The sequence below is a fragment of the Watersipora subatra genome, chromosome 6, assembly GCF_963576615.1.
Source record: "Watersipora subatra chromosome 6, tzWatSuba1.1, whole genome shotgun sequence".
In the NCBI taxonomy this organism is placed as follows: domain Eukaryota; kingdom Metazoa; phylum Bryozoa; class Gymnolaemata; order Cheilostomatida; family Watersiporidae; genus Watersipora; species Watersipora subatra.
This window is the reverse complement of record NC_088713.1, coordinates 13,357,322-13,376,400: the sequence shown is the minus strand read 5'-3', so window position 1 is coordinate 13,376,400 and position 19,079 is coordinate 13,357,322. Positions and strand designations below refer to the sequence as shown.

At 33.7% G+C, this 19,079-nt stretch overlaps 1 protein-coding gene across 1 annotated transcript in view; it reads right to left on the bottom strand.

The window, feature by feature from the left end:
• LOC137398052 (leucine-rich repeat protein lrrA-like) overlaps window positions 1-18,065 on the bottom strand; it is a 93,988-nt gene extending 75,923 nt beyond the window's left edge. The window contains exons 1-3 of the mRNA XM_068084153.1: window positions 17,881-18,065; window positions 11,276-11,344; window positions 6,467-6,542 (exon numbers count right to left, since the gene is read on the bottom strand). Of these exons, the coding sequence (XP_067940254.1) occupies window positions 6,467-6,542; window positions 11,276-11,342 (143 nt within the window). The 5' untranslated portion in view covers window positions 11,343-11,344; window positions 17,881-18,065. The remainder of the gene's footprint in view (window positions 1-6,466; window positions 6,543-11,275; window positions 11,345-17,880) is intronic.
• Between the last annotated feature and the right edge of the window lie 1,014 nt (window positions 18,066-19,079).

Below are 19,079 nucleotides of genomic sequence, written 5' to 3'. Positions count from 1 at the left end.
TTTCAAAACAGCAAATACTTTCAAAACTAGCCTCAAACTTTGCATAAGGTATTGTTGCAAACATTTCCTTTCATGCAGAGTATTACAACCATCGCATCATTTCTTCACTACTTTTCTAATGTTCATAAATTATGTGGATACTCACTAATGATATCCATAAGTTTTTGGTTAAGCTGTTGATGTTGTGCATTATAATAGACACAATAATACACTAAAAAAATTATGTGCGCTTGAACTTTTCTATGACACTTTCCTACAGTGGACCAATAAAGAAACTGACTGCTTAGGGCAGGATGATCTTTAAAAAAGAAAAAAATATGCTGCATAGATGAACTCGGAGCCAAGGAAAAAGAACAGTTCAGGTCATAAGACACTCGAATGAATGATGATCTATAATATCAACACTGCAATGCCTGTGCATATCAAGGGCAGGGCCATTAATTCATCTAATAACACCCTAGTATAAATTCAGACATTTGGGTTTTCAGAAAGTTCAAATGAAAAAAAAGTTACAGCGACGAGTTTTTTACTTAACAGACTTTTCAAAAACTTCTCACAAACACCAGTATCACAGACATTTTAACAGCAAAAAAAACTTTTTTACTGTTTTACTATCTTTTCAAGATTTAGCCCGATATCATTAATAAATTAGCTTAACATAGAAACCACTCTCTTCCACATAGTAGTAAATTCTTAATATGTTATGACATTCTCAAAAAAACATCTAGCATACCGAATAACCTCTATTTGAACACCCGTTCTATTTGAATGTTGCCTCAATTAGACCGGTCCAATAGGAAAAATGATTAAAAAATAGAGCGCCACCTATTAATTAAGCGCTACCTTTTCGGATCCACACTTTGACTTTCTTTGATCATTACAAACCCAAAATGGCACGTGATCAATAAAAGTGTATACAAAGCGCTAATAGTGACTCGGTTACATTACAAACATTGGACTCTTATTGTGGTCGTTGTTCGCATCATAGTCTGATTTTTTAACTCTGAAGCTTACAGTGTTTTTAGATGATTTTAAAACAGCGGCCATAAAAATAATTATTAACTGCCTTAAACTGAAAGTAGTTTTTGTTTAAAGTGTTCATAACAATTTGATGTATGAAAAAAACGGTTAAAAATGACAATAGAAACTGCACCACTATTTTTACTGTATTTTCTGCATAAATTTTATTTCTATTTTCACGCTGAAAGCATTGCATGAAAATTTTGATTGGCTGAAAAATTGTTTGGAACCTGTTATTGACGAAATTAGAAACTGTCTGACTATTTTGACTGTAACTTGCGCTAAATGTTAACCACTGTTTATGCTCAAATTTGCTCTAAAAGCAAAGCATGAAAGTTGCGCTTTGTTGAAAACTTGTGTTGAGAATAACCATAATATTGAGCCAGTCCAGCGTTAAATATAAACAGTTGAGGTCAGTAGACACTAAAAAGTTTGTGTAACAAGAAGATACAAAGATTCCAAACAATATCAACAATAAGATTGCACTCTGCTGAGGAAATGGGGCAAACACTCATGTTTCAAAAGTGTTCATTTCTTTCATGCATATATTACACTTATGGCTTGTTCATGTCACCTTTCTTTGAATAAAGTGCACGATTAATCAGAATAATATTCCTCCGCTATGCTATTATTTCACCTTGTTAAGTGGAACATGACAATTTTTTCAACTCAGAAAAATAACTTTATTTTACAATTTTATTTGAAAAATCTTCGCTCAAATTCAAATTTGGCAATTGGCGTGCTTATTACATACATCAAAACAACAAAGACACCATATCGCTGTTTACCAAAAAAAAATTTTAAATGTTTGAAACGGACACAATGACCAATTTCTCTCAGTTCAGCATTTCCCATGTTTATAACTATAATATTTTGTCTTTAAAATTAGCAGATAAGTTTGAGCTACAATCTTCCAAACAGAAGGTCGGTTGTCAGACAGCTTCTCTTAACATGCTAACAACAACTCCATTAAACTATGTATGAAACAGAACCTTTAGGTCAAGTTAAGTTAAGGTTAACCGAGTTGAAAAACCTTTCAATTGGCTGTCTAAGAGTTGTATTGAAAATAGAACCTGAAATTGAAACGTGTTAGAATTTTACTGATAAAAAGTAGGAATTCAGATATATTGTTAAAAATACCGAGTACATCTTAGCTTCAAGTGTGTGTTTAGTAAGTTGAAAACATTTAACTCCGTGGCAACCATCGCAAAGTAACTAGCAAATTTATATCGTAGCTAAACTAATACCGTGAGTTATTCCACCTTGGAAATTCACCCAATTTATGTACAGTTTTTTTCTATGTAATATAATTTTGTATGATTAATAATTAAGAAAAACTCCTGAATAATCAAAAAAATCTACAAATATGCCTCAATAATATCTCTGGCAAAAGTTATAACCAAAATCCTAAACCCATGCCGGAAACAATCTTGCCGATTTGAAGTTTTATCATTGGTGATCAACTTTTTTCAAATCAAGAAATAAGCAGATTCAGAAATTTTGAGACAGTGAAAGACTGCACAAATCAAACTAAAACTTCTTTGCAATGTTTGATTTTTTATGAAACTCTAATTTTGCCAGCTAGATTAGTTTTACTTGAATAAAAATGTACTGTTTAGGCAGTCGCCAAAGTAAGGTTAAAGTTATCATTAACATTTGATCGGATTATGTTTCAACTTTTAGGACTCACCTTCTATTGAACACGAACAGCCTGTTTTGGCTGCAAACTGTAGCCAACATATCAATGAGTACCATGAACTTTAATGTCGCATCTATATATATATAAACATATATAATATATATATAAATAAATACATACTTATATATATACATATATAAATATATATATATATATGAATATTTGAATAAATATATACATATATATATACATGTATATATATATATATATATATATACAAATATATATATATAGACAAATATATATATATTAACTAAAAGCAAGTGAAAAAGCATATAAAAAGAGAACTCTACACTAAAAACCTAAAAGATTATTAGTGGAGTATAAAATATTTGAAAAATTATTGCGAAAATAGTAAACTTTTAGTATTGGCGTTACAAATTTGTTTCGTGCAAAGCACTCATCAGAGGCGATTGTACTAAAATGAAAAGCTTTACCGAATGTGCCAAAATATCAGAAATGGGCTCGCTGTCGTAATCATGTAATTCAGTGCTAAGTGTAACCGAGAAGATAACTCCTAGCATGTCTGCAATTAGAAGTCAATTCATTTCTTTTATTTAATGTGCCTAAGTGTGGTTTGCGTATTATGAAGTATTTTTCAAGTAAACATAATTTGCATCGTTTTGTTTAGTTTGTGTATGGTTGTGCTTGAGCTAATACTTTCCATGTTATGTTGTATGTTGAGTTGGTTTCTTTCAACTTCCAAATGTGCTTGCTCAATTCTGTGTGGTGTTGTTTGTTTTTGCGGTTAAACGAGGCTTTATGGTTACTGTATCTACAGGTATCAACTGTATCTGTAGTTTTAAATTTGGTTGAGCAAAGTCCTATGTAGGTCGCTACGTGGTTGTTTGTGTTGTTGTTTACTGTTGCTTGATATATCAAATTTTTGGCTCTGCATATTCCTTCCAAAGGGCAGTTGTTCTTTTGTCTGCAGTTGCAACTTTTTTCGTTGTCTTCTCTTTGTAGTGTACTGGTTTTATTAAGGGTTTTGTTGCTCCCATCAATGATTGTTTTCATGTTTGGCATTACTGAGTAGCTCAGTTTTAAGGTTTGTCTATTAAATATTGCTTGGAGTGAGGTTTTCTTTGGGAAGCATGTTGTAAATATGCTGAAGAATTTTTGTCCGATATTGGTTGCAACATTGGCGCCAAATGGTGGGTTGTACCATGTGATCTTTCTCTGTCTGTTACGTTTTTTAGGTTTTTTCCTGTTGGTTTCATATGGTAGTTTGCTGTTGTATCCACTCTTGTGGATACAACAGCAAACTGTATTGTATTTGCTGTTGTATACAACAGCAAACAGACTTGAAAATGATGAATACAGCAAAATATATATATATATATATACATATAAATATATATATATATATATATATATATATATACACTAGGCTAATCTATATTTATGGAGGCTAATGGCAAAAAGCTGGCGAGTGTCAAAATTAAGCGAGGCATCTATCAATGTGACTCCTTATCACCGCTGCTCTTCTGCATATGCCTTAACCCTCAAAGCAATATGCTCGAGGAGACTCAATATGGGTACCAGTTTAAAATTGGCACCAAGAAAAAACCACCTCTTCTACATGGATGACATCAAACTTTACGCTAACAAAGAAAGGGACATTGATTCGCTTATACACCTCACTCAGGTATGCAGCAAGGACATCGGAATGACCTTCGGTATTGAGAAATGTGGAAGGCTAATTCTTAAGAAAGGCTATTCTATGCTCACATATGGCCTAAGAATGCCAAATGGTACCATCAAAGATATAGAAGAAGGGTACAAGTACTTTGGGGATTATGCAAAGCAACATCAACCACGAAACCGAGGTACGTCACAAAACCGTTACCGAATACAAGAAACGCCTTCGGTAGGTCTTACGGAGCCAGCTCAAAGCCAAGAACCAAGTCATGGCAATAAATACCTATGCACTGCCAGTAATAAGATATCTAGCAAGCATAATAAAGTGGACTGAGGAAGCCATCATAGAAACAGATATAGCAACTCGTAAACTGCTGACCATGCATTGAGCACTTCACCCGAAATCTGATACTACTAGATTGTATCTTGATAGGAAAGATGGCGGTAGGGGACTCAAAAGTGTACAGCTGACAGTGAAAGAAGAGGAGCAAAGCATCAAAGCATATGCAGCCTCCTTGGCTATTTCAGATAAGTTGCTAGCTGAATTTCAACAGCTGCTCTTACAACGGACCTACGCCCTGAGAATGAAGAAATTGACTGGCACACAAAACCTCTTCATGGTGGTTACCACCAACAAATGTTTAAGGTTGGCGATCTTCACCAGACATATATGTGGCTGAACAAAGGAAACCTAACGGCCAATACAGAGTCGCTAATCATGGCAGCCCAGGAGCAAGTGCTCCCAACAAGGCAACTCCAAACGAAAGTCTATCACACTAGAGACGATCCTAGATGCAGACTGAGCAAAGATGCACCTGAGACCATCCAATACATCATCAGTGGATGCAAGCAGCTAGCAGGAAACGCATACACTGAGCGGCATAATCATGTCACAGGTGTTGTGTATAGAAGTCTATGTGATGAGTATGTCCTTAATAAACCACAAAACTGGTTGGAAGCTCCTGGTAAGGTCAATGAAAATGACGGCGCTAAGATCCTCTGAGACTTTTACATTCGAACTGACAAGCATGTTCTAGCAAACCAACCAGATATAGTGGTGGTAGACAAGGAAAACAAGAGGGCTACTATAAAAGATATAGCAGTACGCAATGACTACAATATAGCCAGCAAAGAAAAAGAAAAGGTAGAAAAATATCTCCCTCTTGGAGAAGAGATTGAAAAATGCTGGAATGTAAAAACAACTGTAATCCCAATGGTCATTGGGGCACTGGGCGCAATAGCACCAGCGCATAAAATGTGGCTTGCCCAAATACCAACAACAATCCACTCAGGTGAGTTGCAGAAAAGTGCGCTATTGGGAACAGCTAGGATCTTGAGGCGAGTGCTCAAACTCCCAGATCTCTGGTAGGAGACCCGAGTTAGAGCATAATTTACCACCCATATGGGGTATCCGGAGTGAGGAAACAATTTTATATATATATATGTTTGTCAAATCAGGTTCGTATATCTTTTTGCATTCCTGGCTACGGCCATTATTAGAATAACTCTAGGTGGACAAAAATGCTGGCACAACGTCCTGGAGTACTGTGTGTACTCTCATGATATCTAGCTTCAAGGTTAGACTGGGAAATGTTGTTACATATTAAATACAAATTTCTTTTATGTCCAGACGTTTTCATTACTCGGGCAGTGTCGGGTATCACAGCTAGTTCATATATTTATATACGTAGTTATAAAATAATAACGTGCTTTGATATTTAGAAAAATAATAGAAACTAAAAACTTCCATGCATTGCAATACAGGCTATAACATCATCATAGGTTAACTGCAAAGAAGGTAAATATTAACTGATATATATATTTCTCAGCTTAAAAAACTTACTACAATTTCAAAATTCTTTTTAGCCGATTTATTGCACTCATATGGGTTACTGTCGCTACCTTTGAAGGTAAGTGCAAAATATAAGTGGCATTTGTTTTGCCCGTAAAAAGATAAATTTAGCTAACCAAAACTCTGATGAGCTACCTGAAAAGTACAATGCCACCCTTGATTTGAGTGTCACCTCTAAAAAACGTCACTAAAGAAAAAAGGTTGAAAAAAGAGGGCCATTACGTTCAAATAAATATTTCACTGTGATTTTTTACCTTTCTTTGTCTTCTCTGAACTCAGCTTCACTTGATATGCAAAGGTATTCCTCAAAATTCTGCTCAGTCCCTTCAACTATACAATAGTAATAATTTATGTCAAACATACTAATCCTTGTATACAGTGATGCCGTTTACCATTAATATTTTCCTAACTTCTCAAAGTGATGATAGTTATAGTCATAGGGTGTAACAAAACATGGCTGCTTATAGCTGTAAACTTCATGTACATTAAAATCTTATAAATTCAAAAACTAAAATATTCAGCAAATTCAGCAACTTAATCCCTAATAAAAACTCAGAAAAAGCCACATAGTTGATTATTTAGTGAGCATGGCTACAGGGTGCTTTTATTTTTTCTGTTTCTTTGAAAGTGTTTGAACCGGAGTTTTCGAACACTTGTGAGTAAAAAGAATATGCAAACGAAGCAATGGATAATATGGGCATGAAGATAACAGACCGAGAGAAGAAAGCTACCGCCTCATGACGCTGCGCTGTTGCGGAGAGCGGAAACGTATTCACACCCGTAAAACTATACATATATAGGTGTTTATACATATATATATATAGACATATATATATATATATAAATATATATATATATATATATATATCTATGTACACACAGGTACATCCAATTCGATATACATGTGTATGTTATTATACATGTATACACATGTACACAGATTTACATACACTGGTATTTGTACACACTCTCATTTTAGTTTTTTATAATTGTTAGAAGGTGTTGATACGCATGTAACTTTTTCAAGCTGGCTACAGAACTGCTCTAAGTCGGTATGATCATTTTTTCTTGATAGGTACAATAAACACATAGTCACAACAAAGTGAAAAGTTAATATGACATTAAAGATGCAAGTGCATCTAAAAATTTATCAAATTAAGTTAAGAAATATAAAAGGCTAAAACATCACCTTTATTTTGATGTCATTTTTGTCATTGTAGAATAACCCTGTACAGAGATATAAGCATTTCAAGGAGATCATATTTTGAAACGCTCAGTTTCGAGCGGGTGCTTCATTTGTGTCATATACAGGTATAGTGATACATATAAAAAGTGTCTAGAAGTGATAAATATCGCATCTCTTCTTTAGCCAATCACTAACATGAATTTGTTTATATAAGTCATATTAAAAACTATCGCTTCTAAAACACATTGTCGGTGATCTTGAAAATTCTTGTCGTTAGCAATTTTACTCAATTACTAGTTTGCACATCAAAATACGATAATTAATAATTTTATTGAATTATTTGGCATCCTTAATTTACTAAATTACTGCATCGACACCTTTTATTGACGAAAAACAGAAATGTAATAATGCTTCCAGTTTCAGCAAAGATGACTCAGAGTTTGCTGAGCAACAAGTGATTAAAGTTTTAGGCAAATAGCTTATGGTTAGAGCTGACAAGTGTCAGCAGCACCATGCTTCGGAGGAAGATAGGAGAGTGGAGGTAAATTTATCTTTAAATATTGGTCTATTATATATTTACTAAACTAAAGGTAATAATTATAGTACTCATGAATACATTTAATAACTAATGAAATTAAAAGTTTTTGCTATTACTAATCATTGTATCATAACTATTTTATCCTTTCACCTAGCTATAATATTCACTTCAAAGTTTCTTTGGTCGTTTTAGCTAGTAGATTAGATTCATGATGAGAATTTTGGTTCACTTCTCATTTGTAAAATATGAAAAAAAATGATAGATCAATGCTTATTTTCTATTACCAGAAACCAAGCTTCAAATTGATGGTTTGCTATACTCATGCTTTAATTAAACATTCGCTCATTTTGTACATTTACACTCACAATCAAATTCCTAAAAAGAAAGCTTTGTGTACATGTAGATACGCCGTTAGAGTGACATATATGTGAATGACACACTCTTATTACACTTGTTTTATTGATTAAAATATGTTTATGTCAGACCACCAGCAGGGAAGTGGTGTCAGTGTGGAAACTGCCATACATGGGAAAAAGAGACGTGAATGTGTACTGCACAAACCATGATATGTTTGGTTTTAGTTTATTACAGTTGAGCATTTTGTCTTATTATATGAGTGGAAACTATGTGAGCGACCACAACTTTATTGATGTTTTCAATAACCACTTTATGCTGGGATGAAAATCACCTGTGATGAAATCTTGTTTGATAGATGAATTTTTGAGACGTCTGACTGCAAGATGGTAAAGTAGAAACCCTTTCTAAATTAAAGCCATCAGTCATTCAAAGCATATGTAGTGGTATGGTACAGCACTATCATAAGACAAATCACCAAGTTAGCAATTTCTTCCATTTAAGCAAACAAGCATTTAAGGATGAATACAAAGCCATCTCTTTCCTGAAGTTTTTTTCGGCTTGACAGGTTCTCTTTCCAACAAGAAATGTCTTGTTAAAGGAGACGTGACGGTAGCAACGTTGGTGGATTTTAATAAAATTACCACTTTTGTCTTTGTAAAATGCCATTTATTCATAGGACACATTATGATAGGGTAGCATGCTTGTGCAGAATATTAGGTAACTTAGTTAAGTTATGTGTGCAATTGCACATGGGCACAAGTTTCAGAAAAAAATGCTTAACAATTCCAGTCAACATCCAGCTGTCTATTAATGTAAGCATTAACATTTTCCTATCACAAGGTTACTTAAATCATATAAAGGTTAAATTATATTTTAATTCCTGCTTATGTCAGACTATTCTACTGGCTACACTATTTCTTAGCTTTCTGGTTAAATTCTATAAACATAATGGAGGTAGGCACATCAATTATACCGCTTCTCTTAGTAAAAATGACTTTGTACAATATTTGCTAATTGTTTTACAAAACATAGTTTGTAGTTTTTTAACAATCAGTTGTATAACAGTAAACCAAAATAGATGAATCAAGAATGGATTTGGACAATAATCAAACGTGCATAAAAAATGTCTGTATGAGAAATACAAATTATAATTACCATATCATGTTTGTAATGATCAAGAAGACAATTTTTTAGCAAACATTTTTGTTAGAATCATCAACTGTGTAATTAATGGTAAAATAAAATTGGTCTGCAAGTTGCAATTTTATTTTGCTTTCAAGTAGTCGTCACAAGTTGATTGTTTTGCGATTAATACAATTATGAATCTAAACTTAATATAGTGAAATGGTGCTTTTAAGATTTATTTTCTATATTTAAGATAGCACTGCTTAAACTTTGCTGTACAACTGTGAATTTACACAAATCTATTTATTGATTTTATAACATAAAATTGCATGTGAATCATTGCGTCCAGCTGTATCATTGTATATGTACATGTACATATCAGGTATTAATGTTTGACTGCCTCCACCAGCAATTATGGTGGTGGAAGCAGTCAAACAATATCACTTGAATTAGACATGATAAAATCGGTGTGATCAAAACAAGCTAACATTGAATGTTGACAAGATTAATTTGCTAGTTATTTACAGTCCATAAAAATAAATATCGATTAGCAAAAATTTCCATGAACAGAAAAAAACAAAAACAGATAACATAAATTTTTTAGGTGTTACAGTACATATAGATAGTGCACAGAATTGGTCAAGACACATAGAACAACAGAGAAAATAACTGTGACAATGCTTAGTATATTTTTAGTCATGAATTGAAGATGAACAAGTGCAACCCGGAAAGGATGCCACTATAAATGTTTTTACAATTTTATTAAATTTTTACAAACTTTAATAGTTTTATCCCGAATAATGGCTAAGTACTGTTTTGTTCTGTTTGATGGCATTTTTTGTGGGTTATCAAACTCTCTTCTTAATGTTCTACAAAATATCATTGTATTATGAGAGCATTTATATATTTTTATCTTTTTTGATAACTCGGGCTCAGCGCCTCAAATAGCCATGATACTAGGCATATGGGCGCTCATTGCACCTTATTTTATTTCTCTCATTTTCTTGTGTTGTGATTTAATGTAAAAGGAAACAAACAAACATCTATGTTTTCTAAAGTGGCGGCTTGGATATGTATTCTAACAATGGCAGATGCTGGCTGATATAGCTGATATGGCTGGTGCAGCAGATATTAGGGATTCCCAATATGAGTCATAGCATTTACTGACCATTAATAAACCTTCAACACGACCATCTTTGTCAACGTGTATCACTAACCCTGGGCAATCATTCCAACGATCAGAAGTTTATAAACTTTCATTAAATATAATTAAGTGTGTTCGTATTACAACAATGTTTGGTAAAACACTTGTAAACAAAGTTTGACAACACAGCAAATGTCAGTAAAAAGAAAAAAATGGGTTTCACCGTAACTGTTATCCAGTTTAACTGATAAGATTTTGCATGATTCTAAAAAAATTAAAAAAACTTTACAGTACCATCATAACTGACAAGAGCACATTTATCATCAGTTCATGACTGAAAACAAACTAGAAATTTATACTTATTATCATATAATTCATCATTTGCAACGCAATCATTCATGACCTGTCTACAAATGAGTCGTATCGATCTTTCATGACATGATAAATAATTTTTAGTGTACCAAAGGAAGTAGATATAGATAATTGCAAACAATTGAAAACGGAAGTGAAATTTCTGGTCTAATGCCCTGTGCATGAAATAATTGGTTTGGTTTCCTCTGTTACCTAGAAACGGAGGTTTTAAGCAAGGCCATTTGAATGTAGATATTTCAGCTGTTAAGCTTCACGGCGCTTCTTACATAATGCCAGAGTACCGGCCGCTAGGGTTCCAAGGGTTAAAGGCAAAACAAGTGCTGCTATAAAATAGACCATACCTGACCAATTCTCTTTAATGTTCTTCAAATCATCAGATGAGTCTGAGTCAGGTACTTTGCTCGCCATAGCTACAAACATACCTAACATTAAATCATGCTTTATAAATGCTTTGTAAACAGTTTGAGCTACCTATTTTAGGTAAACATCTCTGAGACAAACTATTGTTATAAGTAAAATCTGGATCAAAAATAATTTGCAACAAATTTTTTTTAATGGATTACACAAGGTATACCACTCATAGCAAAAGGTTTTCAAAGTATACAAACATTTTAAATATAAAATAAAACTTTGTGGCAAAACATCTAGTCCGAATAGATCCTGTTGTGGGAAGGAAATGCTAAAATGCCACATTAGTGTTTGTTCATTAAGGGTTAGTAATCTGTCGTGTAAGTATTTAAATATTTTGTTGTGTTGCAGGAACATTATTGTTCCATGACAAACCAATGATTTGTTCACTATCACAAGTGTGTTATTTTATAATAACGCAATAAACAATTTAGAGATTGCAAGTCGGTGTTGTGCACGCATAGGTAGCTTTTTACTCGTGACAATCATGTTGGACCAGTTTGATGCAGGTATGACACACAGAAATTATTGCAGTCAAAGAATCGAGCTTCCCGCGAGATTATTGAAAAAACAATGGTATTTTTCCACAAGCTCTATTCATTCTGATTGGCATACTAGCTGTCTACTTTTCTCCAAATAACTGCTTGAATTTTTGGACTTTCAATTTATAATTTATGCAGTTTTGCTGTTGAAAGGTTTGGTTTCTCATTTGATGAGTACGTGTGATATTTTGGTGCAGTCAATATAAACTTATGCTGAAGAGCTAGAATGAGTAGTGAGCCAAAAATATAGTACTCAACATTCGTGCTTTTCATTTGATTCAATGCAAATAAGGGTCTCTCACTCACTGCATTAGTGGCAGGCAAAACCAATACCAAATTAGTGAGCCTCATCGTTAGTTGAGCTAGAACACATCTTGCGCTCATAATTAGCAGTTGGAAATTTCAAGTAAATCAGTTTACACTGGGATTCTTAGTACGCAGCAATTAAAAATTACTAAAAAGTTGGGGCAGGTCAGCCACCCCACCGCTCCAGGAAATACGGGCCTGTGTATAACCAGTATAAGTAACTATAGTGCCTTCTAGACAACGATGTAAACAACTTCTGGTTTTGTTTAACTGCAGTCACTTAAACAAATTTCTTTCTACAAGAAAAAACACTTCTTGGTGCAAGTTTATAACATTTTTAGGTTGATGCAGTGTAGCTGCAACATTGTTCAACTGATTATATTTATAATTATTTGTGCGGTGTCATACTGGGCTGATTGTAAAACCTATGACCTGTTCATTGTTCATTTCATGTTTTAATTGTAATGAAATAGTAAAATTTTGTTCTTAGAAATTGGTAAACATTGGAAAAACTTTAGCCAAAAAATTGCATTATGGGATAAAACACTAATCAAACCGCATATTGTGTGAGATAAACGCTGATTGAGCAAGTCTAGCGTTATCGTTTGGCATCAAGTACACCAATGCAAATTCGCATAAAATGGCATCACACAGCAATATGTTGTACTTCTTTAGCCTAGTCTGTTGCATTTGAACAAGTTTGGCTTTGTACAATAAAAACAGCCTCAATGTAGAGTTATATTATACATGTGAATTACAACAACTACTTGCAAAAACTAATTTATTTCCAAAAGTCAAGATTGAACATACAAAAAAGTTTTGGTGTTGTGGAGATTCATAGTTAAGTATAGGTATTAACACTTTTTTCTGGCTACAGTTTTGCCAGGATGCTGTTATTGTTTTTAACAATGATTATGCAGGCGATCAACCCAAACACACCAATCTGAACAATCACTCAACAAAAACTTTAAGCTGAAAGTGAGTCACACAATCTAGTATCCATCTATAAAATCACACTACACATTGTTATATACATTTATAACTCAGGAAAAATATAATCTAGATGGTACAATGATTGGGCTATTTCACAAACTTTTAAAATTTTTAATTTGTAGCACTTCACGCAACCTGATATGTACTGGAAGATTCATATTTGAACGTTATAGTGCTGTATTTTCTGAGTATTTTCTTATAATTAAAGGCACTATTCGAATATTCGTGTATCCTGTGTTTTAACGAGCCTGCAGAATTATGCAAACATGCTAAATTTGCCTTTATTGGCATTCTCCTTTTAGTGACACAGCATTACTGCCTTTGGCACCCGAACTTTCGCTAAACCAATTTATACACATCATATTATCAGACCAATTTAATCAAGAAACTATTCTGAGTACAAACGTATTTGTTGAATGCCATTATTTATCATTTTAATGATATCGGTTTCAAAGTTTGAAAGAAAAGTCTGTAAATCTTTGAAATTACAAAACACGTTACAGTATCCCATTAAAATGGATGCTATTTCACCATAGAGCGCTTCTAAATGATATTTTCATTGTTCATCAAAACACGTTAAAGTATTCAAGAAAGATTGCAACTTTCATTATAGACTGAGCTAAAAAATGGGTCTTATTAAAAACTTTGTGACTCAAAATCAAATGGTTTTGAAAAATATGATGATCTAATTTCTTATGCACAGCGTTACCAAACCTATGGCAACTACCGCGACAACAACTAAATATTTGGAAAGTGGCAAGCTGGTTAAAATTTTGTTAGGCTCTATTTGTGGTGAATGGGGAACAGCATGCCTATTATAAACCCAAATAAAGCCTAGCTAACTGAAATGGCCCTCACTAATGTTTGATGAAATATATCTATGTTTCCATTATTTATAGTATGGGCTGTGATGCTGTGAGAAAAGTGTCAGCATGCTAACATTATGTAATATAACAATAATACAAGGCACTGTAGATAATATTACCATAATAAAATTTAAATCGAGTAAAATTTATTGTTGGTGAAACATCAAAAAATTAAAATGCATAAGAAGCAAAACCATGTTTGTACACCAATTTCTCTATGGTGGAAAAATTCAGCAGCAAATAACATTCACTTTTGGCAAGGAAAGATACGCTCATCGACCTTGGTCAGTCCACCAACTACATGCTGCTGAATGTCAATGGTAAGTACAGTGCGCCCTCAAGCTACATATGATATCTCTGTTGTAAGATTATTTTGCCTTCAGTTGTTTTTCGATCTCCACCATAAAACACATTCTTGTCATACAATATCAACAAAATATACTATCAAAATTAAAATTTGGCAGTTGGTGTCCTGAATACCTCAAAATAACAAAGATACCGATAAGATATTAGACAAAAATTTACTTCATGAAACGCCTGCAAGGAATACGACAGGTTAGTTCAGCCTCCTTTGTTGTAAGCTATGGTAAAACGACACCAAAGATAATGATAATATAATTTTAGGGGTCAACAAAAGTTAGACTTGGTTTAATAAAGTACACATTAAAACTTATCTTTAGGTATATGTTTAGTAAGCTGAATTTATTTAGGCTAAACTCAACATCTATGTTACATGCATGTCTTAAAGGTAAGAAAGTCGTCGACTAAAGTCGAAGCTCAAAGATTTTTATGGTACATAGTGCACATAGTATATTGTACTAATACAATCTGTATCTGAAAATGATCATTAAATACACTAAAATTAATGTAGGAACTATAGGCTAGTTACTAATCACTAGGCTAGTTACTAACTTTAACTTAATATTTTGTAAATAAACCTAATGTGCACAGTGTGTTTATAAAACTTTGATGTTTTTAAAGGAGGGGCTTGCATTAGATACTTACATGTATTATGGATTTCTATACATCTCTATACAGCCATTTCACCCTACAATATCTTATACCTCTCTATACAACCATTTTACTTTACAATGCCAACACGAAAACCAGTAAAATTCATATGGTGAAGAACAACCACATTGTCAGGTTTAATTTAGTAAACAGTCTCCTTAGATCACAAGTTTTACCACACCTCGTGAAATATATGTCTGTAATGGCCTTCCTTTTGAAGTAAGTTCTGCACATGAAATTTTTTCTGCGAGCTATGCAAAAAATATTGTAGAGCATATCGCCCATAGCTTGTATGATGGATGATTTTTTCAAAAACATAATGTTTAGTTTAGGCAATTAAATTAACAATCAAATCATATTTAATGAAGACAAGTGTGATTTCAGCAAAAAGAGGTCAAGTTATGCAGCCATCTGATCAACCAGAACAGGATTTGTACTAAACACCACTGTTGTCAAGGAAGCTGCAGTGGAAGCTGTATTTGAGTCTGTAGAACTTTGCTCTATGTAGAACATGTCACAAGCTCTATGTAGAATGAAAGCTTTAATGTCAAAAACTATATATTAAACAAAATAAATAGTAACGAGACAGGTACAAAACTGTCATTACAGTTTTACAAACATGATCTGCCTCAACTGGGTTCAAATAAATCTTTCTCTTAAGCCATGGAATGGCTTAGAGCAGTTATTAGGTACAATAAAGAAAACATTACTGGTTGTCTATTCAACTTTCAACCAGCCCTTTTTTACTATCAAGAGTCTAGATAACTATGAGGAGTTCAGGGAACCATGACAAGTCTACATAACCATGACAAGCCTAGATGAAAAATGAGCATGATCAATTTGGTATCCTAGGTAACTTCTGTATTTATGTGCTAAACACGATAGCATCACTAACCAATCAAGTATAACTTTGAATATTTCCTAGTCACTTTCCTTAACAAAATGGTGCAAGGCTTGGTTAGCACACATTTATTAAATACAATAAATCAGAGAATATTGGAAAAGTCTACATAATGAACTTTCAAACATATGCTTTTTATTATAACGAGTCTAGATAATCATAGAAAATTAGCATGAATAATTTGTTATCCTAGGTAACGCCTATATTTATGTAACAAAAACTTACGCCATCACTAATAAATCAAATGTACATTTGATTTTTCTCTAGTCACATTACTGGACAGGATGGTGCAGGTGATAGATTATCACTTCAGGCAGGCTGGGTATACATTGATGCAGACTCAAGAAAGGAACAACAACTCAAATACAGTACATTGACCAGATCAAAAATGATAGCTCAATAGTCATATATGATTACTCACAAGTTTTGTTTATGGAATCTACAAAGCTCCAGTATGTCAAACCAAGTTATTTTACTGCACACGTGACTACACGTACCTCTACAGATGAATTTAGTCGATCAAAGTAAACTTGATACAGGATTTGGCTGGCTAGATAGAGTGATCTGAAAACACATAGTCTATCAAATTTAGCATACATAGTCAGTTAGATGGATTGCTTTAGTGAATATTATGAATTGGCACGATTCGTTCTAGCATGAAAAAATGAGCCTACTGTGTTTATGCTGGCCTTCAGGCACATCGATCTGACGATAGAACAACAATATACAAAATTCTCATTCGAAAGGAGTTTTAAAATTTTGAAAAAATGATTTTGGGTCTTCAATATTGAAAGATATCCTAAATTTACAATTACCTTGACAGATACTAAAAAAATGTTTTATGTTACTCTGATTGGAGAACCATTTAGAATAAGGTAAAATGTTATATGTCCAAATTCAGCTAAAAGTTAACATATCAACGTTACAGTATTAACGTGTTGAGCAGGAATTAAAGTTTGTATCAGTTGCCACAGGAAAATAGATTTTCTCTTATTGGCTCTTTCTAAACTGCTCATGATTAAGTCTTTGTGATTTGAGCAAATTATTACAAAGAAATGGTTGATACATTTCACATTACTTTAGCAAAATTTTATAAGTGAGAGCGACAGCTGAAACAAAAAATATCTGATTAAATTTGAGCAGTAGTGGTCTGCTAATGGTTATTTATGAGTCTAAACAACCATTGAAGCCCTAAACACCTACAAGGGACTAACCACCTACATATTTTGAACCAATTGACAGTTAGCAACTTCAGGTTCGTGTTTGCAAGACATGTCTGCCAAAGTTTATCCAATCAGGGAAATGCATAACTCATGTGATAGGAGCGTTTTAATTGAATGTCAAAACACAAAATTAGAAAGCTCAATTTCCAGGCATCATGGCCCAGGGGCACACATTTGCTTGATTGACGCATGATCAATGCTCTTTATATTGCAAAATTGAAATTGTCTTTCAGTATAGCACGCCTAGTTAGGCACCTATGATTACTAATTAATTTGTTGGTTAGTCAAAAATCATCTCGCAATATATAGTAGGAAAAATGAGGTATTAAACCAAAGTCATTTGAGAAGTGAACCTAATGGGTAGAATGCTCAACAAGGTAGGTTCAATCTTAGTCATATTGATAATTGGCATGAAAATAAAGGCATGCAAAAAGGTCACAATGGTTTCAAAGTTGGTTGTAAGCTCAACAACATTTGACTCATTTGCCTCAACCAACTACGTGTAACTTCAAACCTCATGTTACATATGCCTCAGCAACATTGCCACCAACAGCCCCCGACACTTGCCCTATTAATAACATTCTAACATAAAATAAGGTAAGTGAAATTTGAACAGTCATATATGACATCATGACAATATATTGTGTGGAAATTACCATAGTTAAAAGCAGAAAATATTAACAGTAGAAATATTACCTTTAGAAGTCAGTTATCCAAAAGCAGCAGTGGTTAAACGGGTAGCGGTATCTCTAGTTACAAAGCCGATTATGCAGGCAAGGGATATCTGGGTGAGCATGGAAAGTGTTGAGGCAGCTCAGGAAGCAGTTGTTAAAGAGTACTGCGTTGTTGACAGTGCTAGTAGAGAGGTTTGTGCAGAACAATCCAGTCATAAACACTGAGGTGAGATTGAAAAAGCGTATGCCATCATAAGATTTGATGAACTAGATACTTGAAAATTGGCTGTAGCTCACTCCAACTAGCAAGCAGGCAGAAGCATATATGAAGGAAGCACTAGCAATGTTGACGCTTCAATAAGCATAAGTAACATGACAATTCATCACCCGTCGCGACCACCAGAGGTCAACCCAGTGCATTCCAGTGGTAAAACTAAAAGGTCAATGATTTTAACCTTATCACCTCATTCACTTGTCTTTTTGTGTTGCTCAAGCTCCAAAAATAGACCATTCTGGGCACACAATTGCTAATTTTAGGTTATCTACCACGCTAAAATGCATACTACCTGATGCTACGGCCACCCATGAACCAAAGGGTTTGACTATATAACTCTACTAAAACCAACATTGTCCAATATAAAAGTATGGCGTCCTACATGCTTGGTTCAGCCATTGATTTGGCTATACACATATTATTACACTGTTACCCACTGTCCTAGTCCATCAGTTGTTCTCAGAAAGCAGTATAATATATAGTTTTACTCACAGGGTTGTGATTTCACCAAACCTTGTCGCCATTTTATGTGTTTTTCAATTTTTTTTCAGCCTTTCTGTATAGGGTTTATAATCAGAAGCGTAATTAATTACTATTTGACATCATCACATCTCTATTTCAGACAACTGTGAACATTTACAATTTATTTTGCCCACCTCAAACTGGTAACTTGTGTTTTTGAAAAAAAAATGTTTGAGTCAGTATACCAGCAGTTAACCTTCTTATTAAATTAAGAAAGTTTCGATGAGGAAAATTAGGGATACAAAAAGCAGCACAAAAAGAAAGAACATAATTAGAGTATTTTACTGCAAAATGAATGCTCCAGAACATACAATCATAAGAATGCTTTCTCATAATATAGCCAAACATAGCCAAATTTAGCCACACAATCCATGAAGTGAGGTGATAAGTAAACTACACATAAGTGCAGCCGCAATGTAACCAGA